The 27,955-nt window shown below is 47.4% G+C and overlaps 1 protein-coding gene across 1 annotated transcript; it reads right to left on the minus strand.

The window, feature by feature from the left end:
• Positions 1–1,086: 1,086 nt before the first annotated feature.
• Positions 1,087–27,955, minus strand: LOC130879363 (ultra-long-chain fatty acid omega-hydroxylase). Its single transcript, XM_057777808.1, has 13 exons — positions 27,867–27,955; positions 24,790–25,012; positions 22,171–22,315; positions 14,672–14,725; positions 13,748–13,875; positions 13,510–13,634; positions 10,639–10,906; positions 8,389–8,455; positions 8,144–8,273; positions 4,994–5,127; positions 3,030–3,094; positions 2,399–2,481; positions 1,087–2,000 (listed from the first exon to the last, which is right to left on the minus strand). Exons 2-13 carry the CDS (start codon positions 25,009–25,011, stop codon positions 1,823–1,825), a joined length of 1,599 nt encoding a protein of 532 aa, XP_057633791.1. The 5' UTR covers position 25,012; positions 27,867–27,955; the 3' UTR covers positions 1,087–1,822.

A 27,955-nucleotide genomic window follows, 5' to 3' on the forward strand; every position in this document is an offset into this window, starting at 1 on the left:
TTCCTTCATGGAATGGCTGCTCCTCCCACGAATCCTGCCACCTTGATCCCCTCTATAGCACCATGTTGGTTCAGTCACCATCAGGACCGACACAGCCACCTCCATCTGACTGGTCCCCTCGGTCCCCTTTGCCTCTTGAATGCCCATTCAACATAGCAGCCGCCCAATCGTGTCCCACCTCTTTTCTGGCCCCTCTGTGGTTCCCCATTTCTTCTCACAAGAGAAGGTATCCTCCAGTGTGCTTAGTGAATGTGCTGGTTTCTTTACTTATCTATTGTCATTCATCACCTTGCCCTCTAAATGTCACATACGCCGAGGCCCAACATATGCATGGCTCTCGACAGATGCCTATTAATATTGGATGAATTGATATTGTCAATATCATCACTGCGCCCAACTTTAATATTCTGCATGTCAGCAATTACTCCACGGCCTGGCTCCCTCAGTCAGGCGTGGGTGCCTCCCTTACTTCCTCCCTCCTTTTAGTTCCACAGTTAGCTAACTACCCAGATCCAGAGTCATCCTGTCTGGGCCTAATTTCTATCTTTCCTCCTTCATACTAAGCTTAAGCCTGATCTAACCATGTCCTTCCCTGTCCTTGCTCACACCTGCTATGACTCCCTGCTGCTGTCTGCTCCCTGGCCACTATCCTTCCTCCATTCTGCTCCCACCACCCAGATGGACGCAAACAGCTTGGTGTGAGTTTCTGAAGTTCTTCATGGTCTTCCCCGGACCAGGCCTTTGCCCACACTCTTCCTCTGCCTACGACTCTTCCCTCCTGACCAGCTTCCAATCTTCAGCATCAAAGTTCCCCTGGCCCTCCACTCCCCACACCTCCGTCATATCCACCCAGAACCAGGGTCTCATGTTTGAAGCATTTATCATAGGTTTCAAATAAATCGCTGATATGTATAATTGTTCGTTCAACATCTGCTTCTCCCCAACGAGAGTAGGCACTAGGCTGGTCTGTGCTCCCGGCCCCACGACAGTAGACACTGAATTAATTTGCAATCTATTGACCAAATGAACAGCGCACAAACTGCCCCCCAAAATCCGAGTTTAGTTCGAGAACAGCTTCTCCCCAGTCACTCCCCTCCTCCCCATCTTGGGCTCCGGATCTGGGTTGAGGTGAAAAGTGAAAGCATCCCTTTGCTTCTCCTCTTAAAAAGTGAGAAAACTCAGCAAAGGGACGGTGACCAAGAAGGAGGGGGTTTGTAAGGGTCCGGGTTTCAAAACAACAACAACAATAACAAAGCAAACAGCCAAAGTCCTGAGATTCAGCTTGTGCAGTCCTTTTGCATAGGTGCGAGTCTTAGAAAGGTGATGTTGAAGGTTCAGGGCTGCAACCCCAGGCTCCAGCTTCTAAAACCTCAGTTTAGAAGCTAACCTGGCGAAGCCGGAGGTAAGACGAGAATCCAGTCCCAGCGTTGAGTCTTAGGTCTAAGGAAGGTTCTGTGGGTCAGGTCTGGGAACCTGAATCCGCGGGCCAGGTTGATCTGCCTTGTCTTGGGAGCGAGGCCCAAGCCCGAGGGGGCGGGGCCTAGCCTGATTCCCTCACGCTGATAGGTGAATGAGGGTAATTTAAGGCGGGACTTTGACCTCAAATGGAGGAATCAGATCCCAAGGGGCTGGGCCTTTTCCTGAGGGGCGTGGTCGTCACCAACAAGAGGCTCCTCCACAAAGCTTTAACCTCCTGTACTTTCGAGGAGCTTAGTCTACGCCTTCAAGATCCTGGAGGCGGACCCAGACCCTTGTAGGCGTGGTCTAGGCCTGAGTGGGCGGAGCTTGAACCCCGGGATCCGCCGGGCCCCGCCCGGCACGTTCAGGCCCTCGGGGGCAGAGGCTCCACGTTGAGCCAAAGCCCGTTCTCCGTGCGCAGAATGAGCTCCGGCTTCCGCCGCACCTTGTGCGTTCGGTCCACGCTCAGGCGGAAGCGCAGCAGTGTCAGCGCCACGACCACTCGCATCTCTGCCAAGGCGAAGCTCTGCCCAATGCAGTTCCTGCAGGAAGGGTTCAAATGAGAGGCAAGGATCCTTAGGACGTGCAACCCTGGAGTCAAAGGTTCAAACCCTACTACTGTAGTACATCCTGATGGATGAGCACCCTTATCTGAGCTTCAGTTCCTGTCTCTGTAGAACCGAAGACCGCATCACAGAGCTGTAAGAAATGTGTGAGTCCAAAAACCCGGGCTAAAATACAGGAGGGGTTACCCTGTCCTCAAGGATGGAATTGCCATCTGATTCCGAACTCTTGGTTTAGCCAAGGGTACAAAGGGACTTGTGTTGCCAGAAATTACCTGTGGGTGAGGCTTTGTCTCTACTTCCGTGGAGGACACCCCTGACCTGACACTGGCCCACTGGGAATTTGGGGCAACACCTCAGGTCAGTAGAAGCCTTACCTGGGACCTGCTGAGAAAGGTACAAAGGCCAGTGGGGAGCGCTGCTGTGGGATGTCCGGGTCAAAGCGGTAAGGATTGTACACCTAGAGAGGAATTGCCTGGGTGAGTCTGGGGACTGGCCCAACTGCCTGGTCTGCACCTCAACTTCTGAGGGCCCCTGCAGCAGGAACACCTTAGGGGCATCTGTTCCAGCCTACCGACACTACAGTTTAGCTATGACTATCTCCTGTGGTCAAGCGCCTGTGTCCAGGCTCTTTTCTACCCCAGGGGCCTTTGCACTTGCTTTTTCCTGAGTTTGGAACGGGCTCAAACATTATCTTGTCTTCAAGGCCTCTCCTGACCCCCTGAGGGAAATGTCCCCATCCCACCTGTTTTTACTTTCTTAGAGCGGTTAGCCTAGCCGTTCCCAAAGTGATCTTATCTATTGGCTTGCTGCCCTGAGGGCTAAGGCGGTGTCCTTGTTGGTTATCAGTACTGAGCGCTGAACACAGCCTAGTAGCCTGTTGCCGCTCCGTGACTGTTGACCTCCTAACAAGAACTGACGGCAGCTCTGGGAGGGGGGGGGGGGCAGTTCCTGCAACCAGCCCTGAGAAGGATCCACGGCCACGGGAGGACAAAGGGAGGAACTTACCTTAGAGTCAGGCCACACTAGGGGGTTGTAGTGTGTCCCATAGATACTGAGCAGGCAGATAATACCTGTAGAGACATTTGGAATCAGTGGGGCCCAAGGGAGCCTCTAAGAATGCGCGCGCACACACACACTCTCTCTCTCTCTCTCTCTCTCTCTCTCTCTCTCTCTCTCTCTCTCTCTCTCTCTCTCTCTCTCTCCTGATTCTCTCTGCAGTCAGGGAGAGACTACCGCCAGCTACCACCACTTCCTGTCCATCTTTTTCTGAAAACATTTGCTGCCATGTCTGTTCTCCCTGCCTCTCTCAGCAAACCCCATCACCTGACTGTCCATACAGAATGACTTTTCTGCTCACAGGTATAGCAATGCTCCCTCTTTGTAGCTCCTCCTTTGGCTCCTCTGCCCTCTGGATGGAGTCAGGTGCCTGCACTCAGCCCTCAAGGCCATTCAGTTACCACCTGCACCCTGAAGTTCTGCTCCATAAACATACTTGTCTTACGACCTTGGAGAACGGCTGTCCACATTTCTTCCCTGGATGAGGTCTTCCCTCCCTCCTGGGCTTCTCAAGCCAGCCTCTTCCTTTTGCTCATCCTTGATGCCACAGAGACAGGAATGTGTGGAGCCTACTGCAGCTCTCCAGAAACTGGGTGGTACTTCCGTCTGAGCCCCAAGCATCACCCCAAATATAACTTGGCTCCCAGGGGAGAGATGGCTACTGAATGAACCTAACCTTCTGGGTCAGAATTTTTTTTTTAAAGGCTCAGCAGGTAGAAATGCTTGCTGTGAAATCCTGAGGACCTGGTTTCAAACCTTAGAACTCATGGTGAAAGAAAAGAATTGACTGCTGAAAACTGTCCTGACCTCCATACATGTGCATGTACACACACACACACACGCACACACACACACACACAAGGGGTAGTGGTAATAATAATAATAAAAAGGGGGTAGCAGTAGTAATAATAAAATGAGAATAATTTGTTTTAAAGAAACTAACCCTCACCATCAGCGCCCACCCAGGTCCAGGCCTCTCCACTCTGGCTACAGACACATCCACCTCCACACACACCCAGGTTGCCCTCTGTGCCTTCCAGTTATATCAACTTATTGTAGTCTAGAATCACCTGGAAAAGGAGTCTCAGTGATGGGCTGCCCTGTTAGACTTGTCTGTAGACATACCAGTAAGAAGTTTTCCTTTTCAAAATTTATTTTTATTTTATATGTACTTGTATGTATGTATGTGTCTTATGTATGACTTATGTATGAAGGTGCCCACAGAGGCCAGAAGTGTCAGATACCCTGGCTCTGGAATTATGGGTGGATGTGAACTGCCCAACAAGGTGCTTGGAACTAAAATCAGGTCCTCTACAATAACAGCAAGCCCTTTTATTCTTTTTTATATATTTTTAGGTTTATTTATTTCTTTATTGTGTGTATGAGTATTTTACTTGCATGTATGTATTGTATCACATGCAAGCCTGGTGCCTACAGAGTTAAGAAGAGGGTATCGGATCCCCTGGGACTGGAGTTACAGACAGTTGTGAGCCACCATATGGGTACTGGGAGCCAGCGCTCTTAAAGCACTGAGCTATGTCTCCAGCCCCCATAAAAGATCTTAACTAGATTACTTATGGTGCGAAGACGCACTGAGTGTGAGTGGTACCATTTCATGGGCTAGGACCTGGACAAAATAAAAAGGAGAGAATTGAACACTGGCATGTATGAAGTCATTCCTTGCTCTCTCCTTTGTCTGTGGCTGCAATACCCTAACCCATCTACTGGGAATCATGAACCAAATAAACACTTTACCCCTAAAATCGCTCTTGCCGGGTTATGTATATTGTCACATCGGCAGGAAATGAAACTAAGACGCCCGCATCACTAGCAACAGACACACAGGCATCGTAGGGGTCCTGCACCCACAGCAGGCGTGGCTGGAACCCTGTAAACCATGCCGGAGCAGGCACCTTTGGGTATGATGCGCCCGTCTGGCAGCTTGATGTCCTCGGTGCATCGGCGAGAGATGAGCGTCACGGGTGGGAACTGGCGGAGGCTCTCCTTGATACACATGGTGGTGAAGGGCAGCTGAGTCAGGTCGTCCCTGAAGAGAGAGGAACTGTGACTCCTCCTCGAACACACGCACGCACACACGTGTAATTCCCCGAACACACGCACGCACACACGTGTAATTCCCCGAATACACTTATGCACACACGGGAATGGTTTTCGTAGAACCAATTCAGAGATCCGCCATGGCCCCACAGCTTCTGCAGTCTTCAGTGTCTCAGGCTGGTGTCAGGAGTGTGACTGGCCAGGAAGGAAGAAAGATGTTCTTTTTTTTTTTTTTTTTTTTTTTTTTTTTTTTTTTTGGTTTTTCGAGACAGGGTTTCTCTGTAGCTTTGGAGCCTGTCCTGGAACTCCCTTTGTAGCCCAGGCTGGCCTCGAACTCCCAGAGATCCGCCTGCCTCTGCCTCCCGAGTGCTGGGATTAAAGGCGTGCGCCACCACCGCCCGGCTAAGAAAGATGTTCTAAAGAGACCCTGCGCCTCTCGTTCTGAGGATTTGACTACTCAAGCAATGGAGTCCAGGAAACTGGAATTCCTCCAGGGATCTAATGCCAGGAAAGGGGAAAATGTAAAGGCTAGGCGCCCAGGAGGGAAACTCTCTCCGAGGAAGAGACTTACAGTTAGATCACTTTACAGTGCCCAATCCCGGGTGGAACCACACCTTGACAGGGCTGCTTACACATCTATAACTCTGGCCTCTCCTTAAACCTTAACCTCTTTCCAGGCTGCAAAAATGGACTTGAGAAAGTAACACTGTTACTTTTTGTCCTCTGCCTCCTCCCCTTCCCAATGTGGCCACTTTGAATAAATCTCCTTTTTCTGGTTCCCATTAGTAATTTGGCTGCTTTAATTGAGTAATGGAAAATGTGCTACTGAACCTGGTTTGTTGAAGGCACTGACTGTGACCTCAAGCCTAATAACAAACTCTTAGGATACAAAGTGTCTGAGCACCATGCCTATATTCCAGTTACCTGGGATGCTGTGCTAGAGAGTGAGTTCAAAGTCAACCTATGGAACTTAGTTAGTGAGGCCCTGTCCTAAAACAGAACAAAACAAAACCAGAGGAAGGCAGTGAGAAGGCTCAGTGAGTTAAGCTTGCTTCCAAGCCTGACTATCTGTATTCAGTCCCTTGAGAAGGAGCAAGCCAACTCCTACAAGTTGTCCTCCAACATCCACATGTATACAGTAATACACATGTGCGTGCACACAAACACATGTTAGATAAATAAATAAATGTAATAGAAACAAAAAAGGAAAAGATGACTGAGGATGTTTCTCAGTGATAGTCCATCTAGTTGGTATATATGAGGTCCTAGGTTCAGACACAATTATCTGACCATCAACCAGTCAGAGTAGTGACAAAAGAAACAGCAAGCAATGGGACTGGCTTCTGGGGCTAGCACTAACCTAGCATTGATGAATTGTTGTGCAGTCACAGGAGGTACCAGAGCAGTTGGGAACCTAAGAGCAGGAGCAAGTTACTAGCCGTATCACCCTTTGCAGATTTCATCTGTTGTATTTTCTGTTTCATTGCCAATTTCAGAATAGTTTATTGTACTCAGAAATCCAAAATGGACCAGTTATAACTATTAGTTCATTTTTTAAAAATCAAAACTCTTTCTTTCTTGTGAGTGCGTGCATGCATGTATGTGTGTATTGCGTTGTTTGGGACTAAGTTTTGTTATATAGCTTAAGCTAATCACAATCTTACTGCAATCCTCCTGTCTCAGCCTCCAGGACTAGACTTGTGCACCACCACACCTAACTCTAACAGGTTAGTTTGGGGTGTATCTGTCATATGTATGCAGATGCCCATGGCGGCCAGAAGGGGGCACGGTATCACCTGTACTTGGAATGACAAGCAGTGGTGAGCTGCTCAGTGCTCGGATTGGAATTCAGGACCCCTCAACCACTGTGCCGTATCTCCAGCCCCAGAGAAGCTTTATGTGGCTGTCGTAAAGTGCACAAACCAGGCCCAGTGTCTCTCTCTTTACTGTCTATAGATTGAGCTATAGAGCTCTAAGCTCCTTCTCTATCACCATGTCTGCCTGCATGCTGCCATGCTTCCTGCCATGATGGAAATGGACTAAACTCTGAAACTATAAACAAGCCCCAGTCAAATACCTTCCTTTATAACAGTTGCCATAGTCATGGTGTCTCTTTATAGCAATAAAACAATAACTAAAACAACAGCTTTTTTTTAGCGTGATTTTCTTTCATGTTCACAAGGCAACATTTTGCCAACTATGCCATCTCCCAGACCTCTTTTGCTTTTTTTAGAAACAATGACTCATATAGCCCTGGCTGGCCTCAAACACAATATGTAGACAAGGCTGACCTTGAACTCTTCCTGCTTCAGCCTTTGAAGGCTGGAATGGCCAGTGTGCCACCACACCTGGCTACAGGGCTCTGCTCTGCATCCCTCAGAGTCAGCTCACATCTCAAGAGTGTCTTCCTGCTCTCTCTTCTGCATTTCCTCCCTGCAAACATGATCACCCTGGCATGCCGCTGCCCCAAACTGAAACATCCCTTCCCAGAGGGTAATGTGTCTACAGGCATTATTCTCAGGCCACTGGGACCTTCACCCCCCACACTCTTGTTAAGTTTCACCGTGGGACTTGCCTCCTCCACAATGGATTGGTGCATGCAGAACTTTTTTTAAAAAAAACTTCTGGAATCTTTGAAAAGAACAAACCCCAGAGGAACACCGGATCCTAGCAAAATTAAGAGATTCCTGGAAGAAACCTGAATCCAGACAACAGTTTGGAAGTAGCTCCACTCCATACAACGGGGCTCAATAACAACAACAACAAGAAAAATCACGTGTGGGTAAAGTGATAACTAAATGCCAGCCACAAGCCATTGAATTTGAGGAATGTTTGCTAGGTGGAGTGGTTCTGAGAACTACGGAAGAAGGGGTAGGTGTCACAGTCAGCCCCATGTTACTAGTTGGAATTCTGGAAGTTTAAGGGGCTTGTCTACGGCCACATAACCCGAAAGTGATAGAGCAGAGAGACTCCTCCCTTCAATCCTCCTGACCCTCCCAACTGACCAGTCCAGCTCTTCCAGCTCCCGGCCTTTCATGACTTCTTGGATCTCTTTCCGGCACTTCTCCTGGTACTCCGGGTACTTCGCCAGGTTGAACAGTGCCCACGACAACCCACTAGATGTTGTGTCATGACCTGTGGCAGATAGGTATGGTAAAGCTGCCACCTCCAGGCAGACTACAGTGTCCCCTGGGGTGTTCCCCAAACTGGGAGGACAGCCACATTTCTCCGCCTAACTCGGCATCCTTACCTTCAAACATGAATGTATCAGCCTCTGCCCGGATGTCCTCATCAGACAATTCCTTTCCCTCTTCATCCTGCAATGGCAGTGGAGGATGCTGAGCCCACTTTAACCCACTTCCCATATCCTAGAGGTCCCCCAAAGTCAGACCTGGAGGATGCTGAGCCCCTTTATCCAGCTCCTCACAACCTAGAGGTCCCCCAAAGTCAGATCTGGAGGATGCTGAGCCCACTTTACTCCACTTCCCACAACCTAGAGGTCCCCAAAGTAAGACCTACCTCTTTCCATTTGCCTTTTTCTTGTCTTTCTTCCTCTCTTCCTACTTCTATTTTTTACATTTATTTATTTATTGTGTGCATACATTTATTTAGTGTGTGCACACATTTACTTATTTAGTGTGTGTGTGTTCACATTTGTGTGTACTTGCATACACACACAAATGTGCTGCACATGAGAGAATCAGAAGACAACTTGCTGGGATCCTTTCTCTCCCTTGAACATGTGGGTCACAGGACTGAACTCAGGTCGTCAGTCTTTGTAGCAAGCATCTTTACCTGCTGAGCCATATCCTCAGCTCGTCCTTTCTACCCCACTCTCTCTGAGACTCCATATGCAGCCCAGACTTGTCACAAACTTGAAGTCCTTCCACCTCAGTTTCCCAAGGACCGTGCACTTCTGTGCACCACTGTGCCTGGCTTCCCATCCACCTCTCTCTGAAACTAAACAGGATATAAATACTCCAAGCAGAGTGAAGGATGCAACGTACTATAAAAGATGAAAGGTGAGAAAGGGGAAGGAAGGTCAAAGGGAGTTCATACAGGCATCACTTGACAATTATGTGACAGTTCAAAAAATGAGTGAGGGGGACAGAACGATGGATCAGTACATAAAGGTGTCTCCTACCAACAGCCTAAGTTCGATCCCCAGAACCCACGTGGTAGGAGAGAATCAACTCCCACAGTTTGCCCTCTGACCTCCACATTCATGTTGTGGCACATGCATGCTCACACACCTTCAAAGATTTGATAGATAGATAGATAGATAGATAGATAGATAGATAGATAGATAGATAGATAGATGTAAAAAGAAGAAGACGAAATGCATTAGGTAATTTCACCATTTACATAAACTACCAGATACAGTTTCACTAAGTGATTAGGAGTGTGTGTGTGTTGTTGTTATTGTTGCTGCTACTGCTGCTGCAGATGGAGTCAGGACTGTATTTCCTAGACACACCTGCCTCTCAAGCCTCTCCTGGGAGATACTGCCTATGGGGTCAGAACAATTTTCAGTTCTCTCTTTCCATCACGTGAGTTCTGTGGCTCGAACTCAGGCCATCAGACTTGCTGGCAAGGCTCTTCAGCCCCTAGCCGTCTTGCTAGCCCTCCTCCTCTTCCCTCCCCTCCTCTTTCATTTTGATCCTTTCCATTTCTTCACAGGTCACGTAGCCTAGACTAATCTCAAACTCGCAATCCTCCTGTTTCAACCTCCCAAGTTCTGGGGTTTTGTGTCGCCATACCCAGCTATTCTGAGTTACCTAGAGCTAACTGAAATGTCCGCAAAGGCTACCGTCATATTTGCATGCCACCGTTTACTCTTACATGCTGCACACCTGAATTTATTGAGCAACTCCTGACAGCCATTTATCCTGCTGGATACCCAGCAACTTTGTCGTCAGGTCTTATGAGCACCAGGATACAAGAGATGGGTATGATGATGATCTCAATCAGATACTCTCTGAGTCAGGGCTGGAATCCAGAACTGTATCAAAAATTCCACACAAGGAGCTAAGTGCCACATCCCTGTGATGCCAGCACTAGGGAGACGGAGGCAAGAGTATCCAAAATTCAAAGTCATCCTCAGCTGCTACACAAAGAGCTTGAGGTTAGTATTGGCTAAATAAGATACTGCCTCAAAAGTAAAGAAGAAGCACCAAACAAGAGAGATTGGAAAGAGCCAGTTGGTGGTGGCGCACGCCTTTAATCCCAGCATCGGGAGGCAAAGGCAGACGGATCCCTGTGAGTTCGAGCCCGGCCTGGTCTACAAGAGCTAGTTCCAGGACAGGTTTCAAAGCTACCGAGAAATCTTGTCTCGAAAAACGAAAACAAAAAGACTGGAAAGATAGTCCAGTAGTTAAGAGCACTTGCTGCTCTTGTAGAAGAATTGCAGCTCCTAACAGTAATCCCCACGAGTCTGAGAATCTTTTTTCAGCACTGGGTGTAATTTTAGGGCCAGGAGCCTACTTCCACCCAGCCTCACCTTGGCCAGCAGCAGCACGTCTATGAAGTCCAAGGTTTTGCCTTGCTTGGCCTTCAGCCATGCCTCTGCGCCCTGCTGGTGCAGCGCCCGCCGCCGCTCCTGGATGACTTCGGTGGTGAACTTGTGCACGGTGTCGCAGGCCCGGCGGAAGCGCCGCCCGTCGGCCGTGAAATAGTAGATGAAATCCAGGTAGTGATGCAGGCGGTATTGGCGTTTCACCACCAGAGCGCTCAGTTCGATGATGGAAGAGATGTAATCGCTCATTCTCCTGCAGAGAGAAGGGCAGTGAGCCACCCGCGCGGCCCAGAGACATGCATGAGCCCCGTCTCCGTTGCGTAATGACAGACAGAACTTCTGTATTATTTTGTTATTTTTTAAATTGTTTTTATTTTATGTGTATGAGTGTTTGCCAGCGTGTATGTCTGTGCACCAGCTGTGTGTAGTGCGTGAAGGGACCAAAAGGAGTCTGATCCACTGGGGCTGGATTTACAGTTGATTGATAGCTGCCACGTGAGTATTTGGAACTGAATGCTGAGTTCTCCAAAGCAGCAAGTGCTCTTATAGCTGGGCCACCTCTCCAGCCCCTGTATTCTGTGTGTGTCGTCTGTGTGTCTCTCTCTGTCTCTCTCCCTGTGTGTTCTCTCTCTCTCTCTCTCTCTCTCTCTCTCTCTCTCTCTCTCTCTCTCTCTCTGTGGCTAGAGATGAATTGCAAGGTTTTGCGTGTAGGCAAGCACTTTACCAACTGAGCTATATTGCAGGTCTTTTTGTGTTTTTTGAGACACAATCTCTTGTTGCCCTGTCTTTACCCATCAAGTACTTGGATTGCAGGCTTGCACAACCACCACATGACTTATTCTATTTAAAGGGTTTTGTTTTATCATTCTTTTATTTTTATTTTATGTGTATGAGTGCTTTGCTTGCACATCCGTGCACTATATGTGTCCCTGGTGCGCTCAGAAGTCAGAAACAGGAGCTGGCTCCCGCGAAAGTAGAATTACAGATGGTGCTGAACTGCCAGGGAGGTGCTAGCAATCAAACTGGGTCCTATACAGCAGCACCAAGTGCTCTTAATCACTAAATTATCTCTCCAGCCCGTGAGATTTTTTTGTTTTGGAGGTACTTTTTTTGTTTTGTTTTGGTTTCGCTTTTTTTGGTTTTTTGAGACAGGGTTTCTCTGTGTAATCCTGGCTGTCCTGGAACTTGCTCTGTAAACCAGTCTGGCCTTGAATTCAGAAATCCTCCAGCATCTGCCTCCCAAGGGCTGGGATTACAGAAGTCTGCCACCACACCCAGTGTGGAGGTCTGAGTGCGTCTGTGGTCACCACATGCATGCAGGTGCTCTAGGAGGCCAGAAGAGGGCACCAGATACCCCTGGAACTGGAGCTACAGGTGGTTTGTTAACTGCTTGCCCATCAGTTGTGCTTAGAACCAAATTTCCCATCCTATGCAAGAGCATCGTGTGCTTGTAACCACTGGATCATCTCTTAAGCCCTGCTCCTGGCTTATTATATTTCATTGCGCAAGACTAAAGAGGAACCGAGGGCCTCCTACACAAGAGGCACCCTACTTTAGAGTTGCACAATCAGCCCCATAAGGAATATTTGGGAAATGAACAAACCTAAGAGATTATTATTTTATTAGTTCAGTCAACAACTATTCACTGAATGCTTTTTACAAGCCAGGAAAGATGCCACATTATTTTATCCTTAGAGCATTTCTCAAAATCAGTTATTTTCATCTTGTTTGACAAAGGATTAGGGGTGGTGGCTCCCTCCTGTAATCCGAACACTAAAGAGGTGGAATCAAGGGTGATCAAGAGGCTACCCTGGGTACTGTGTGAAAACCCGTAGGATGGGATGGAAGTATGACCCAATAGTTAAGAGCACATGCTAGTTTCTCAGAGGAATAAAGTTTAATTCCCAGCACCCATGCTGAACAGTTCACAGCTTGCCTGCAATTCCAGCTCTGGGGCCTCTGACACCTCTAGGCTCGATGGCCACCTGTACTCATGTGCACATGCCTGCCCATGCATGGACACAAAGGCATAGTATTCAAATATAAACAAAGTTTTTCAAATATATTTTAAAGGAGGAAAAGAAAGTGGGCATAAGGAAGGAGAAGGAGGGAGATAGGGATGAAGAAAAATAGCAATACAGAAAGGAGATGAAGAAGAAGAAAAAGAGGAAGAAGAGGGGGATAAGATAAAATAAGAGGGAGCAAAAAGGATAGAAAGGACAAGAGGAAAGGAAGGAGAGAAAAGAGGAAGGAGAGGGCAGAATCAAAGAAAGCATGAGGTGGACATTTCTGTGCTGTGCCCTCTCTGTGGAGGAACAAGGAAGAGCAGCATTTCCTGAGCATCCACTAAGTGTGAGGACACTGGCTGACACCATTTTACCTACTTAATTATGTATTTATATGGGGTTTTTGCTTGCTTGCTTTGGAGACAAGTTCTCAAGGTGTAGCCCAGGTTATCCTAAAGGTCACTATGCAAGCTGGCCTTACTTCAGAGCAATCTTCCTGCCTCTGCGTCCTGAGCTCAGTTTAAAGGTATGTGCCACCTAGCTCTGTAGGGTTTGTGAGACAAGGCTTCACTAAGCTGTCCAGGCTAAACTCACACTCAAGATCCTCTTGCCTCAACCTCTCAAATGCTGCAATTATAGATCACGGGTGTGGACTACCACACCCAGCCAAAATCTCACTTGATCCTTTTTTATAGGAGAACTGAGGTTTAGAGAGGTGATGTCACCTTAGGGGCCACCAGGAAGAAAAAGAAAGAGAACAAGGTTCAGGGTGCACAGCCAAGCCTGCTTCACAGCAGGGAGGGTCCCGCTCTCCTTCCACCCCCACCTACCCTGGGGGGGCCACACTCACTCCTGGCAGTCACTGTTGTAACTGAACACACATTTCTGAAGGCTGTCCAGGGTCAGAAGACTGACATGCTCGAACATATCGAAGGAGGTCACCGAGCCCTCTGCCAGCCGCCGCCGCCATTTAGCCTGGAAGGGAAACACGAGGCCACCAGGCGTGAAGACTGCAGATCACAGCTGCTCAGACAGGAGCAAGGGGGACCCACGGCCCCCTCCGCTCTGAGATGAGTCTCGGGACTCACATGCATGATGTCTGTGCTCTGGTTGAAGATCTTCATGTAGGGCTTCAGGATGTCAAAGTGGAAAGCAGGTGTGAGCAGGCGACGGTGCCGGCTCCACTTGTTCCCTTTGCTGAGCAAAAGTCCATCCCCTGAACCCAGAAAACCAAAGGCTAGAGACCGCTCCTCTCCCCGACCGAAGCCCTCCAAGAAACCCCATACACTCCCCCTGACTTCCCTGTCTCAAAGACAACCATTTTGGCTCCCTTTTCAATATGAAGTGTGTTTAGAGTCCATTGGAAAATGACAGAGAGTCAGGGGCAACCCCACCTCCTGCCACATCTTCCTGCCAGTGCCTGCTGTATGTGACCTCAATTTATCCTAAAACTGAAAGGTATAGGAAGTCAAGCCCCTGTGTCAGAAGCAGAGGGAGTCTCGAGTCCCAAGATACACAACAGGTGAGCCTTTTTGTCCTCAACTAATGGGACAGGAATCTGAGGAAGGGGCAATGCTAGACACTAGAATGATAGCACCTGCCTGAAGAACTTAGCCAATGAGAAATCCAAAGGGCAGAGAAACATTAGAAACATAAAAACCTGGGGCTGGAGAGATGGTTCAGCAGTTAAGAGCACTGGCTGCTCTTCCAGAGGACCCAGGTTCAATTCCCAGCACCCACATGGCAGCTCACAACTGTCTGTACCTCCAATTCCAGGGGATCCGACACCCTCATACAGACATGCATGCAGGAAAAACCACCAATATACTAAAATAAATAAACAAACATAAATAAATAAAAAAGAAATATAAAAGCCAGTTGGGGCTGAATTGAGGGGAGGGCAGCCATTTTGCCTTTTCTTCATGCTAGCACCCAACTTTGCAAAGTTGCAAAGTAAACTGGTTTCCTTCCACTGCTCCGAGTCTCCCTGCCCTCCTCCCTGTGGCACTCACCTAACCAAGGCTTCAGGAAGCTGTAGAAAAACTCATCCTTGGGCGCAATGGCAGCTGTGGAGAGAGGAGAGGCAGCCGTGATCCCAGACTGAGTTGCCACCTCTGCTTATGACTTCCTTGGGCCTCTTCTCTGGGCTCCTGCCCTCCCATCTCTCCCCACCTTCACATCCATCCCTTGATAAATCTTATAACATGCTGATCTGAACTTAAGCCTCTCCTGCTCAAACACCTCCCGTGGCTCCCGATTGCTCTCACAGGGGAGCCTTGAGTTGGGCGTGGTGTTGCATGCCTGTAATACAAGCAGTTGATACACTAAGTCAGAAATCACTGTACATTTCAGGGCAACTTCAGTTATGTGCATAATATGTTCCAGGCCGACCTGGACTGCTGTGTTAATAGTTTTACTAAAAGGAAAGAAATAAAAAAAAATAAAAAATAAAAAAACTTGGCCTGCAAGGTATCTCTGTGTGTAAGGATGCTTCCTGCTAGTCTGATGACCTGGGTTTAATTCTTGGGACTCAGAAGGAAAAAGGGGAGAACTGACCCCCACAACCTGTGCTCAGACATCCACATACATGATATGGTGCATACTTATACATATGTGCACACACTAAAAATAAATACAAAAGAAACCCAAGTTTTAGAAAATCTGCATGTATATATGTATGTATTTATCTATCTGTGTGTGTGAGTATGTGTGTGTAAGCACACACATGCCTGGCACTTACATGGAGGTCAAAGGACAACTTGTAGGAGTCAGTACTCCTCTTCCATGTGGGTCTCAGAGAGTAAATTCAGTTTGTCAGGCTTGCCAACAATTGACTTTACCCACGGAGCCACCTCATTGGTCCTGAATACTGGACTTCCTTATATTAAAAAAAAAATGGGCTGGAGAGATGGCTCAGAGCACTGGCTGTTCTACCAGAGGTCCTGAGTTCAACTCCCAGCAACCACGTGGTGGCTCACAGTCATCTATAATGAGTTCTGGTTCCCTCTTGTGGTGTGTACAAGGTGGAGAGAATTGAGTGTTGTTCTCTGACCTCTTCATATTGCCTCCTCTCCCTTCCCCACATACCAAATAAAACTTAATTTATTTTTTAAGATGCACCTATAATCCCAGCCATGTGAAGGTAAAAAGAAGTATCTGGGGCTCACTGGCCAACCAGTCTTCACAAGCTCTAAGCCAGTGGGAGATCCTGTCTCAAAACACAAGCTGGAAGGCACATGAGGAGTGACAGCTGGGGTACCCTCAGGACTTTACATGCACGCATGCATATACACACACCCACAAGCCAACACACACACACACACACACACACACACACACACACACCAAAAGCTAGATATTGCCCGAGTCACAGGTTAGGGAATCATGAAGCTTTTTTACCCACATCCACCAAGTTTTTGACTGGATCTGGCTGCCATGACGACCCAGAAGCTCCAGAAAAGCAGACATGGCAGCTTTGGCTGAGCCTGAACTAAAGAGGCAGGTCATGGGGCCAGGCAGTTCTTCAAGGGGAGAGACTCCAGAGTGGCCTGCAGCACCTGGATGCCAGGGTGAATGTTCTGCTACTGATGGCTTCGGACAGAAGCCTGGTATAATACTACAGTTTATCTGTGAAGTAGCAAATCATAAGCTTTGCAAAGAGATCTAGGAAGGAATCCCATGTCACCATGGGACATCATGTCCCCAAGACCTTCAAAGATGGGGGGTGCTATTTAGCACTATCATGTTCAGAACATCAAATGTGAATCGCAGATCTTTGTAGATGATGTTACAAAGATTGCTAAGAGAGGAAACCCAGAGAAATCAAAGCTGATGTAATGAGCTGGACTTGTGGCACACACCTGCGATCCCAGGAGGAGGTAGGAAGTTCAGAAGTTCAGAAACACCTTGGGCTATGTAGTGAGTTCAAAGCCAGCCTGGGACATTGCCTCAAAAAAAAAAAAATACCAAAAACCTTTTTCATTCAGTGAATGAATGAATCAAATGGTAGATGGATGAGAGAAAAAACGGGAGCTGGAAAAGGGGCTCTGAGAGTAAGTGTGCTTGTTGTCCAAGCAGGAGGACTGACTGTGGATCCCCAGAACGCGGGAAAAAAGTCACAGCCCAGTGAGATGCTTCAGTGGGTAAAGGTGCTTGTCCCCAAGCCCAAAGACCCAAGTTAGATCCCACGAATCCCAAGGTTGAAGAAGAGAACAGACTTTTGCAAGTTGTTCTCTCGTCTCAGCTTGTGTGCTGTGGTTCACACCTGCCCTAACACACATACAAAATAAGTAAAAAAAAAAAACTAATTAAAATAAGTCAGGCATGGCTGCAAGCACCTGTGATCTCAGTGCTGGGGAGTGAAAACAGAGTCTCTGAGGCTCACAGTTTAGCTGAAAAATGTCGAGCCTTGAGCCGGGTGGTGGTGGCGCACGCCTTTAATCCCAGCACTCGGGAGGCAGAGGCAGGCGGATCTCTGGGAGTTTGAGGCCAGCCTGGTCTACAGGAGCTAGTTCCAGGACAGGCACCAAAGCTACAGAGAAACCCTGTCTCGAAAAACCGAAAAAAAAAAAATCAAGCCTTGAACTACAAGTGTGCACACATGCATGCACACACACACAGACACACATGCACACTTGTTTTTTATTTTAAAAGAATATGATGGAGGAGTTACTTTTATTTAATAAAGAAACTGCCTTGGCCCATTTATAGGCCAGCCCTTAGGTGAGTGGAGTAAACAGAGAGAATGCTGGGAGAAAGAAGCTGAGTCAGGAGTCGCCATGATTCTCCCACTCCAGACAGACGCAGGTTAAGATCCTCCCTGGTAAGCCAGCTCATTGTGCTACACAGAATATTAGAAATGGGTTAGATCAATATGTAAGAGCTAGCCAATAAGAGGTTAAAAGTAATGGGCCAAGCAGTGTTTAAAAGAATACAGTTTTCGTGTAATTATTTCGGGGCATAAGATAGCCATGTGGGCGGCTGGGTGCTGGGGACGCAGCCCGGCCGCTCATATTACAACAAGAATAAAGCAAAGGAAGGAAGGAAAGGAGAAATGGATAGATGGATGGATGGATGGATGGATGGATGGATGGATGGATGGATGGATGAATCAGTGGTTGGGATTAGTGGGTGGATGGATGAAAAGAGGGATAGGTAGATGGGTAGGTGGTAGGTTAATGTACATGAATGATTGAATGATTGGGTGGATGGATGGATGGATGGATGGATGGATGGATGGATGGATGTGTAGGCAGATGAATGGGTTGGTAGGTAGATGAGTAAGTGGACAAATGGGTGATTAGGTGGGCGGGTAATTGGATGTGTGAACAGACAGACTGGTGAATGATGAGTAAGTAAGTGAGTGGAAGGATGGATGGATGGATGGATGGATGGATGGATGGATGGATGGGCATATGTGTGGTTGAACAGGTGAACAGATGGTTGGATGGGTGAACGGATGGATACATGGAAAATTGTATGTGTGCATGCATGGATGTATAATTGGGTGAATGGGTGAGTGGAATGACAGATGAGTAGATGAATATATAGAAAGACGTGTGGCTGGCTGGATTAATGGATATGTCCTTCTTGTACAACAATGTTTAATTTAAGATGTGTTACATTTGTTTATGCTGTGGAATATCTGTTTAACAATGAAAAAAATGTATTGAATTCTTTTATGTTACATTTGTTTCACTTTGTAAAGCTGTGTTACTTTGCCTGTCTAAAACACCTGATTGGTCTAATGAAGAGCTGACCAGCCAATAGCTAGGCAGGAGAGGAATAGATGGGGCTACCAGGCAGAGAGAATAAATAGGAGGAGAAATCTAGGAGAGAGAAGAGGAAGAGGAGAAGCAAGAAAAGGAGGAGAGGTACAGGCACCCAATTATACATTCAGCCATGGAGTAAGAAGGAAAGAAAGATATACAGAATAAAGGAAGGTAAAAATCCCAGAGGCAAACGTAGTTAAAGAGAAATGAAATAATTTAAGTTAAAAAAGCTGTCCCGACTAAGGCTGGCCATTCATAAGTAAGAATAAGTCTCCATGTATTTATGTGGGAGCTGGGTGGTGGGCCCCCAAAGAGTTTTAAAAAAAAAAAAGCTACACACTATAGAAAGGTTTTAGTGGAGAGGCACCCAAGAAAGAGATACGTGCACCCGCTGTGACTCAGCCAACCACGCACCCTTCCCTGCACTGGCAAACGCATGCACAGTCATCCCTCATTGGCACACAGGCACGCCCCTTCTGCTGCCTTTCTGTGCCCAGCCCTTGCAAGGTGAAGCCAGTGATCCAAGGATGGCTCTGCTCCACTCCCTGCCTGCGGGAGCTCCTGGGTGGGGTGGGAAAGGGAAGGAGAGGCCCACACCAGTCAATTATCAAACCCGCAGAGGGTGTGCCAGGTACTAAAAGAGGCACAGAGGTAGGGCTCCTGGAAAGGCCCAAAAGACTTCTAAGCGGAAGTAGCAATGAAAGCAAGGTAGCAGGACAGTCAGCCTCTCTCATCTTGACTTTGGAATCCAGGCTAAACTAGTCAGGAGTCTTACTGACACCCAGATCTGGTCAAGTGCTGCCTGGCTCTATACCTGCCACTGGCCCTAGCACCCCAGGATAAAGTGGAAACCCATCTGCTTCTTGGTCCAGCTTCCTCTGAACTCTCAGTCTCATTTCCCACTCCCCACGCACACCTCCTCCACTCTACCCACTCAGAGCACCTGATTCCCCTAGACCTTCCCACTTCTGTACCTCTGGACTGGCAAGTCTCTCTGTCTTGGACTCTACACCTGGTTAACTCCTACACATCCTTCAAAGCCTGGCTTTACTGATCCCTTTTCCAGGAAGCTCTCTTACAAGGGGATCTTTTACTGTCCCATCCTCTGGCTCATCCTCAACTCTCTCCCTGTTCTTACATGACAGTCATGCTAGAAAGACAACTACCTCTACCAGACTGGCAATGCCACTTCAAGGGAAAGTGCTTGGGAAAGGCTCCTACTACACGGTGCCCAGCTCAGAGATGCTCATACACACAAAACTATGCTTGACAGCCAGGCCTGGGGTCAGACTTCAGCCCTGCTGATACTTGTTATGAAAACCTAGACAGGTCACCACTCTGACCCTCCATCTCATTTTCTTTATTATTTTTAATAACATTTCTGTGTATGAGTGGGCACGTGTCTGTGTGTGAGTGCCAAGCATGGTATGCAGGTGAAGGTCAGAGGACACCTTGCAGGAGGAGGTTCTCTCCTTCCACCATGGGGTTCTGGGAACCAAGCTCAGGTCATCTGGCTTGGCGGCAAGCACCTCTGCTTGCCGAGGCATCCTGCCCCTCATCCCAACAGATACTCCATAAATCTGCACATGTGTCATTGACAGATGAACCCACTGTTGGCTGGTTCATTGCTCTAATTACAGTTATCACTTATTGGCACCAAGCACTTGTGGATTGAGTACTGAACAATTAATGCACAGTCTCTGTGGAAAACAGCATGGGAATTCCTTAGAAAGTAAAATACAGGGCTGGGGAGTATGATTCAGGAGGTAAGATGCTTGCCTCCCAACAGTGAGGACTTGGGTTCAGATCTCCTGGAGCCATTTAAGACCAGACAGGGTAGTACCTCTGCAGTGAGGTGGGAGGTTGGGACAGGTGAAGGTCTCTGGCCAACAGCAGTGAACAAGAGACCCTGGACCCCATAGCTGACTCAGCAGGTAAGGATACGTGCTTCCAAGCTCCATACTCATGCACATAAACATGCGTACACAAATAAAATATATAAAGCCTTTCTTAAAAAGTGAAATATAGGACTCAGGAGACAGGATTCAGTAGCAGAGCGTTTGCCAATGGTCCTCAAGACCCTGAGTTCCATGCCCGGGTATCGGGGGGGAGAAAGGCAGAGGAGGGCCCGTAAGATGACACCTGCCACACAGACCAAACAGCCTCAGTTTGATCCCTGGGACCTGCGAGGTTGAAGGAGAATTGACAGGTACAAATTGTCCTCTGACCTACACACACACACACACACACACACACAAATTTTTAAAAAATTATGCTGTGGGGGAAAAAAGAAAGAAGGAATAAAGGGACAGAAGCAGGAGGAGGGGGACTGTGAGAGCGAACACTACCCACAGGTTTGTTCTCAACAGCCATCGGGTAGCTGAACAAGTGAAGTTTGATCCATCTCGACAATGGATCATAAAAAGAGCACAGTGGTATGGAGGGACCGGGAAGGCAAAAGGCTGACTGGGAGAAACCAGACCAAAAAAAAAAAAAAAAAAAAATCTGGAAGCAGCAAGTCCATCTAGATGGAAAGCAGGTTCTGGGAGCCGGGAAGTTCAGCAGGGAGGAACCAGAGGCAAGACTGCCTCAGGCGCAAGCTGCTTGTGGGAATGATGAAAACCTTTGAAACTAGAAAGAGTGAGCTGTTGCACAACCTTGCGAACACACCGACTCACACCAATGCACTGTACCCTGGGCTGGTTCTGCCTCCATAAGGAGAGAACACAGTGAAGGGGAACGGGGTCCAGCCTGAGCAACAGTGACAGTGGAGGTGGACAGACTCACAGGGAGGGGCAGGAGGGCTGGAAGCTCCCGGGACCCCATACTACCAGAGTGGTGGCACACATCTGAGGGGATCTTTGGTGTGAGCCAGCCTGAGCTAAATAAAGAGACCCTTTTCGGGGCTGGAGAGATGGCTCAGTTGTTAGCAACACTGACTGTTCTCCCAGTGGACATGGGTTCAATTCTCAGCACCCACATGACAGCTTACAACTGTCTGTAACTCCAAGATCTAACACACTCACACAGACCTACACCAATGCACATAAGATAAAAATAAATAATAAAAAAAAGAGACCTTTTTCTCCAAATACCAAACCAGTCCCCTTGGGGCTATGAAGACAATCAGCTCCAGGCAAGGTCATTCTTGAAGATCCATTTCGAGAGGAATAGAGACTCACTCACCCCAAAGGATTAGGACTAAGAATGGCGGGTCTAAAAGACAGAGACCCCAGGAGGATTCGGGAAGGACTTCCTGGAAGACAAGGCCCTTGGAGCTGAGTGCTGAGAATGACTGAGAAGTCATCAAGCACACTTGGGAGATAAGTAAGGCCAGCAGACAGAAGTATCCATATCTGTCTCCCTGCCAGCCGGCAGGCCATGGGATCACTGAAATGCTTGACCATGGTGAGCAGATCACAGTCTTAAGAGAGTACCACGGCCTAGAATTGAGCAACACTTACCCAAATCTGGATGAACAATTTGGATGAACAAATTACTTAGATGTGACTTCCAGTAGCTGCACAGCCTTGCACAGTTCCCGAGACTCTCACATAGTCACCCTTTTTCCCATGTTGTTCTCGCAGCCTTTATTGCCTGGCCCTCTTTGGTGAACTTCTGTTCATTCTTCAAATCCCTACTCAAGTAACCCTTCCTCTATAGTACCCTCATGTCTACAAGCCCAGGAAGGTTCTGGGAGTTGGAAGTTCGCTCATGCCTTTGAGGCCCAACCAGCCTACCTGAAGCACCCAGCACAGGCTTGATGTAATCAGGATGTACAAGCACCAAGAGAGGCAGGAAAGGTCCAACCCATGCCAGGACGATGTGGTGCATGGTATCCAGGACTTTCTTCTCATTCTGAAGGCCCTTCTCATTGGGAAGATACTGCGGCAGACAGAAACAGGCAACAAAGACATGACAACTCCGCTTAGAATCCCTCAGTGAGGGGCAGGGGTGTGGCTCGGGGGTAGAACTCTTGCCTAGTATTTGTGAGAACATGGCTTTCAAAGATAGCATAACAGGGAGAGGGAGCGAAAGAGGAAAAGAGAGAGAAAATAGTAAATACGGCAATAAGAGTTGGATTTATCAAATATTTGATTATGTCCTCTTTAATTTTGTCACCTGGACGGCTGAGAATAGAGAGATTGTGCAGATCTGACTGACCTGTAGCTATGTGTGTGAGAAATTACCTTTATTGGTAATTGATGTAAGAGGGTCCAACCCACTGTGGTCAGTACCACCCATGGGCAGGTGATCCTAGCTGTATAAGAAAGCTCCCCAACCCAAGGGGAGCAAGCTAGTAAGCAGTGCACCCCCATGGTTTCTGCTTCTCCCCTGACTTCCCCCAATGATGGAAGGTGACCTGGAAGCATAGTCAAACAAACCCTTTCCTTCCCTAAGTGGCTTTAGGTCAGGGTGTTTTATCATAGCCACAGAAAAGCAAAGTACAATACAATAATAAAATATTAGTTTAAAAAATACTTAAAGCATTTATAGTGGCAAATGTCTGCTGTCTCAGCACTCGACAGGTAGAGGGCAGGAGGGTCAGAAATTCAATATCATCTTTTGCTACATAGTAGGTCTGAGACTAGACTGTGTTATAGTTATCGGAGTTCCCTGGGGAGTGAGTGAGAGAAAGACAGAGAGATAGAGACACAGAGACATACAGAGAGAGAGAGAGAGAGAGAGAGAGAGAGAGAGGGAAGAGCTGGGCTTAGCAGTGAACTTCGCAACCCCAGCTTTCAGGAAGATAGTAACAGTTATAGTAGCCTGGGTTACACACTAAGACTCTTTTCTCAGGAAAAACAAACTAAGCCTGAAAGCAGAGAAGGTCTTCTGCCAGTATGTGCTTGGAGATCAGCATGAAAATTCATCTATAAGAAAAAGATATTTGGACCAAGGACACAATTTCATAGGGGCCAGCTTAAGAAATGGGAAGTCAGTTCTGGAGACCGCAGGAGGAGGGCAGGACAAGTCAAGAGGTTGGGGTTCCCAGTCCAGAAGACTTTGAACCTTAGCCTTCCTCCGGATAGCAATGGGGAGCCATGGTGGTGTGTGAGCAGGAAAGGGTTGGAATGATTGGAATCCAGGATTTCTCAGGAAGGCTAGAAGATAGCAACTTCAAAGTCAGCCCAACTGCAAAAGACAAGGTCTTCTTCCTGTGTTGCTCAAGATGAATGTCTGTGTTCTGTGACCAGCCTGAGTAACTGGGTCCAAAGGTTTGTCACCATGAGAACCAATGTTTATGTCTTGAATGGTGTGTGTAAGTGTGTCCCTAAGCAGGGACTCTCAATTTATGTTTAGCTCCCCACTTTTTAAAGAGACTCTTTCTGTCTCAGGCATGAGTTCCCAACAGTAACCTCAACACTCATGAGGCTGAAACAAGAGGATTTGCTGTAAACTTGAGGCTAGCCTGAGCTACGTACGAATCCCAGGCCAGACTGAACCGCAGAGTGAGACCATCTCAAAATAAAATTAAGAACAAAAATTTAGATGAGTCAGGCATGTTTACATATGTCTATAATCCCAGCACTCAAGAGGCTGAGGCAGAAGGCTTATAAGTTTGAGGCTAGCCTGTCCTATAGTGACAAGACTTTGTAAAAAAAAAAAAAATTCAAAGAAAGAGTTAGAATCCCAGTATAGTATCATAGTAGTCCAATAATGAATGTAGCTAGGTATGGTAGTGCACATCTTTAATCCCAGTTTGAGAGGCAGAGGCAGGCAGATCTCTGTGAGTTCAAGACCAGACTGGTCTATAGAGCAAGTTCTAGGAAGCTAGGGATACATAAAGAGACCTTGTTTCAAAACAAACAAGCAGAAAGAACAAGAGTAGAATCACCCTAACAGGTAAGGGTAGGGAAACAAAATCTCCAGGAGCCCCCTCCCTCCTTGTCCCCACTCTAGGCCCCATACCCCAAATTTTATGGGCATCAATATCTCCCCGCTACACCAGAATTGCTGCTACTTATAAAACTACAGAAATCATCATCATCGTCGTCGTCATCATCATCACTACTACTACTATTTTGTTCTAGGCAGCATGGATAATTTTCTTTAAAGGGCAGTTGGTTACCCCGGTAACTGTAGAGCCGCTATTGTACTAGTGGCTACATACAGCCTGGCAGGTCTTTATTGTAACAGCTCTGAGTAAGAGCACTGATGTCCACAATCCAGTATCCAGTGGCCTACATTGCAGCTTCCAGTATTGGGAAAGTTAGCCAGCAGGGGGTACCAACTTAACTTTATCGTCAGCTCTGCCTCCTCCCAAATGCTTGCCTTCTCTAAGGTTTGGTCTCCTACTCCACAGAGTGAATCTGCTTCTAACCTCAGCTGGCCCAGCTCTACCCCGGCTCACTCACCATGCTCACGTGGCCCAGCAGCCAGTGGCGGCCTGGAGGCTCCAGGAAGCAGCTCAGCCTGCGGCAAGTGGTGCGAAAGTCCCAACATAATTTGAACACCTGCAGGAGCAGGCGGAAGAGGAAGAAAAGGAGGAATAGCAGCAGCGTGGACACGGCATACACTCGAAAGGCTGTCTTCTCCAGCCGCAGCAGGTACAACACGTAGTCCGTGATGGGCAGCATCCTAGAAGACACGCGGGACCAATCAACACGACCAGGTTCCCGCAGGCCTCTTCCACACACAGGAGGGTCCCCGAGTGTCTCTGGGCTCACCCCCAACCTTCACTTTGGCAGCACACACACCTTTCTTTAGGAGACAAAGACAAATTTTAAAGGGGGCTTATTGTTAATTATGTGTATCAGGGTGAAGGGATCGTGCTTGTGAGTGCAGTGCCTGTGGAGGCTTCCGAGTTATAAAGAGTTACGAGTCCTGGGAGCCCCAAACTCAAGTCCTCTGGAAGAGAAGTCGTTGCTTTTAGCTGCTGAGCCATCTCTCCAGCCCTAATCCGCACCACCCTTATTTTCTTTCTTTTCTATTTATTTAATTTTCATTTGTTTATTTTTTTGTTTTTGCAGTACTGGAAGGAGATGCTATATCCAGAAGGTAGTCTAACCTCCCTCTATGTCTCCAGCCCTAAGACACACTCTGGAAACTTCTGTCACAGGACTTTCTCTGTTTGGGCACAGATAGAGTCCCGGGAAGCAATACACATGCGTGCACGCACACGCATGCACACACACAAAGTAGCCCTCAACCAATGGCTCTAGAGTCTTGGTAAATCAACACTCCAGCTCTTTCTCTCTCTCTCTCTCTCTCTCTCTCTCTCTCTCTCTCTCTCTCTCTCGTGTGTGTCTATCTGTGTGTGTGTCTGTCTGTGTGTGTGTGTGTGTGTGTAATAGCACCAAGACATGAACTCTATTCAGGGTTTTCCACGATAAGATTAACTCCAGCAGCCCAAAGCAAGAACATCCCTGACTGACTTTCTACCTCCCTGTCTTCCTGTCTTACTTTCCCTCTTCTTTTTCTTCTTTCTTTTTTCAATTAAAGTGAAGATTCACATAATATATAACACCATTTTTCTTAATTTTTGGATGTCAAGTGTTTAACTGTGTGCATGTGTCTGTGTGTGCATGTGTCTGTATGTGCACTCATGTGCAGGTGTCTTTGGAGGCTAGAAGCAATGGATCCCCAGGACTGGAGTTATGGGCAGTTGTGAGTCAACTATCATGGGTCCTGGGAGCAGAACCCCCTTCTCATAAGAGCAGTGCACACTCTTCACCACTGAGCCATCCTCCTAGGCCCTAAAATGCCATTTAAATAAGCAATTCATACTACAGAATATTATTTGGCCACAAAAAAGAATAACCTGCTATTTTTGACCAAAAAGGTACTGGAAGACATCATGTTAAGTAAAACAAACCACTCAGCCTTCTTTCATTGATCGGCTGGTTGAAATGGCATCTTGTTATATATTCATACTCCTGGTATGAAGTGATATTCTTCTTCAGCCTCCTGAGTGCCCGGAACTGCAGGTTTGTGCAACCATGCAGGGCAAGGGAAACAAGTCAAATGCAGAAAAACAAATAGCAGGCCAAGCATGAAGGCAAATGTTTATATTCCCAGAACTCAAGGAGCTGAGGCAGAAGGATTGCAAGTGAGGCTAACCTGGGATCCATAGCTAGATTTTCTCAGATGAGAGAAGAGGGCAGGCAAAAAACTTAAATTCTTTCTCATATGAATACTTTTTTCTTTAAGTTCACTGAGTTATAAAAGTGAGTGATATTTAGAGTTTGAAAGAAATCTGGGCCAGGTGGCACAAGTCAGCAATTCCAATACTCAGAAGATTGAGACAAGAGGATTAAAAGTACCCAAAGCCAGGCAGGCTGTGGTGGCCCACACCTCTAATCCCAGCACTCTGGAGGCAGAGGGAGGTGGATCTCTTAGTCCCAGGACAGCCTGGTCTACAGAGCAAGTCCCAGGACAGCCAGGGCTACACAGAGAAACCCGTCTCAAAAAAAAAAAAACAAGTAATAGGGGCAGAGCAGAAGAGTTGGCTCAGTGGTTATGAACACTTTATGCTCTTCTAGAGGACCTGAATTTTTTTCACAACAAATCACCTGAGGCAGCTCTCAACCACCTGTAACTCCAGCTCCAAAGGATCTGACACCCTCGTCCGGTTTCCTCAGGTACCTACCTATGTACATGTGCATACGCACATATGGCCACGCATGCACATACACATAAAAGCAAAAGAAAAAATTTACATCCAAGGTTTGTTCAGATCATACAATAAGGTCCAGGCCAGACCAACAACATGGTGAGACTCGATCTCAAAATAAAGAGAAAATAATTTGTCGGAAAACCAAGTGTGGTGGTGTGTGCCTGAAATCTCAGCACCCGAGGGACTCAGGCTGAGGCCAGCCTGGGCTACAGAGTATGTTCCGAGCCAGAACGGCCTCAGAGCACATACATCCTGCCACAAAAACAATTAATAAAGATTAAGAAATTCATAAGGAAGTAAAGTTTCACTGGCGTTTAGCGCCTTCACAACCTTTTCAACCATCGCCTCTATCTGAAACATTTTTATCAGAACAATACCAGTGCCCATTAGCAATCACTCCCCTGTTCTTCCTTCCGTATGAATTTTGACAGGCAAATCTTTGAGGCAGGCTAGCCTCAAATGTGCTGTGTAGCTGAGGCTGGATCTGATCCTCTTACAGGGCACTACCTCCCCAGTGTGGGGGTGAGGTCACACCCAGTTCGCTCAGTGCCTGATCTTCCTTGTGATGCTATGGGCTTTCTTCATTTTCACACAGTGGCACCATTCTTGCCTGGCTTATTCCCTCTCCCGACTCTGGCCACATTGGCAAGGATCATGGCTGTGATCTTTGTATTGCTGAGTGATATCCCGTTCTCTGGACATGCCACACTTTGGTTCAACCACTCATCTCTTGATGGATATTTGGGCTGTTTCCATCTCTGGGGATGGGGAACCATGCTACTCTGAGCATGTGCCTATGTGTATTCCTTTGGGTACCTGCTTCCAATTCTCTTGACTCTCTTCTTTCTTTACTGGTATTTGCTGAAATGACTTCTCAGCCCAGTTACTGGTACTCAGATCCTTGA

This window comes from Chionomys nivalis, chromosome 1 (genome assembly GCF_950005125.1).
Source record: "Chionomys nivalis chromosome 1, mChiNiv1.1, whole genome shotgun sequence".
In the NCBI taxonomy this organism is placed as follows: domain Eukaryota; kingdom Metazoa; phylum Chordata; class Mammalia; order Rodentia; family Cricetidae; genus Chionomys; species Chionomys nivalis.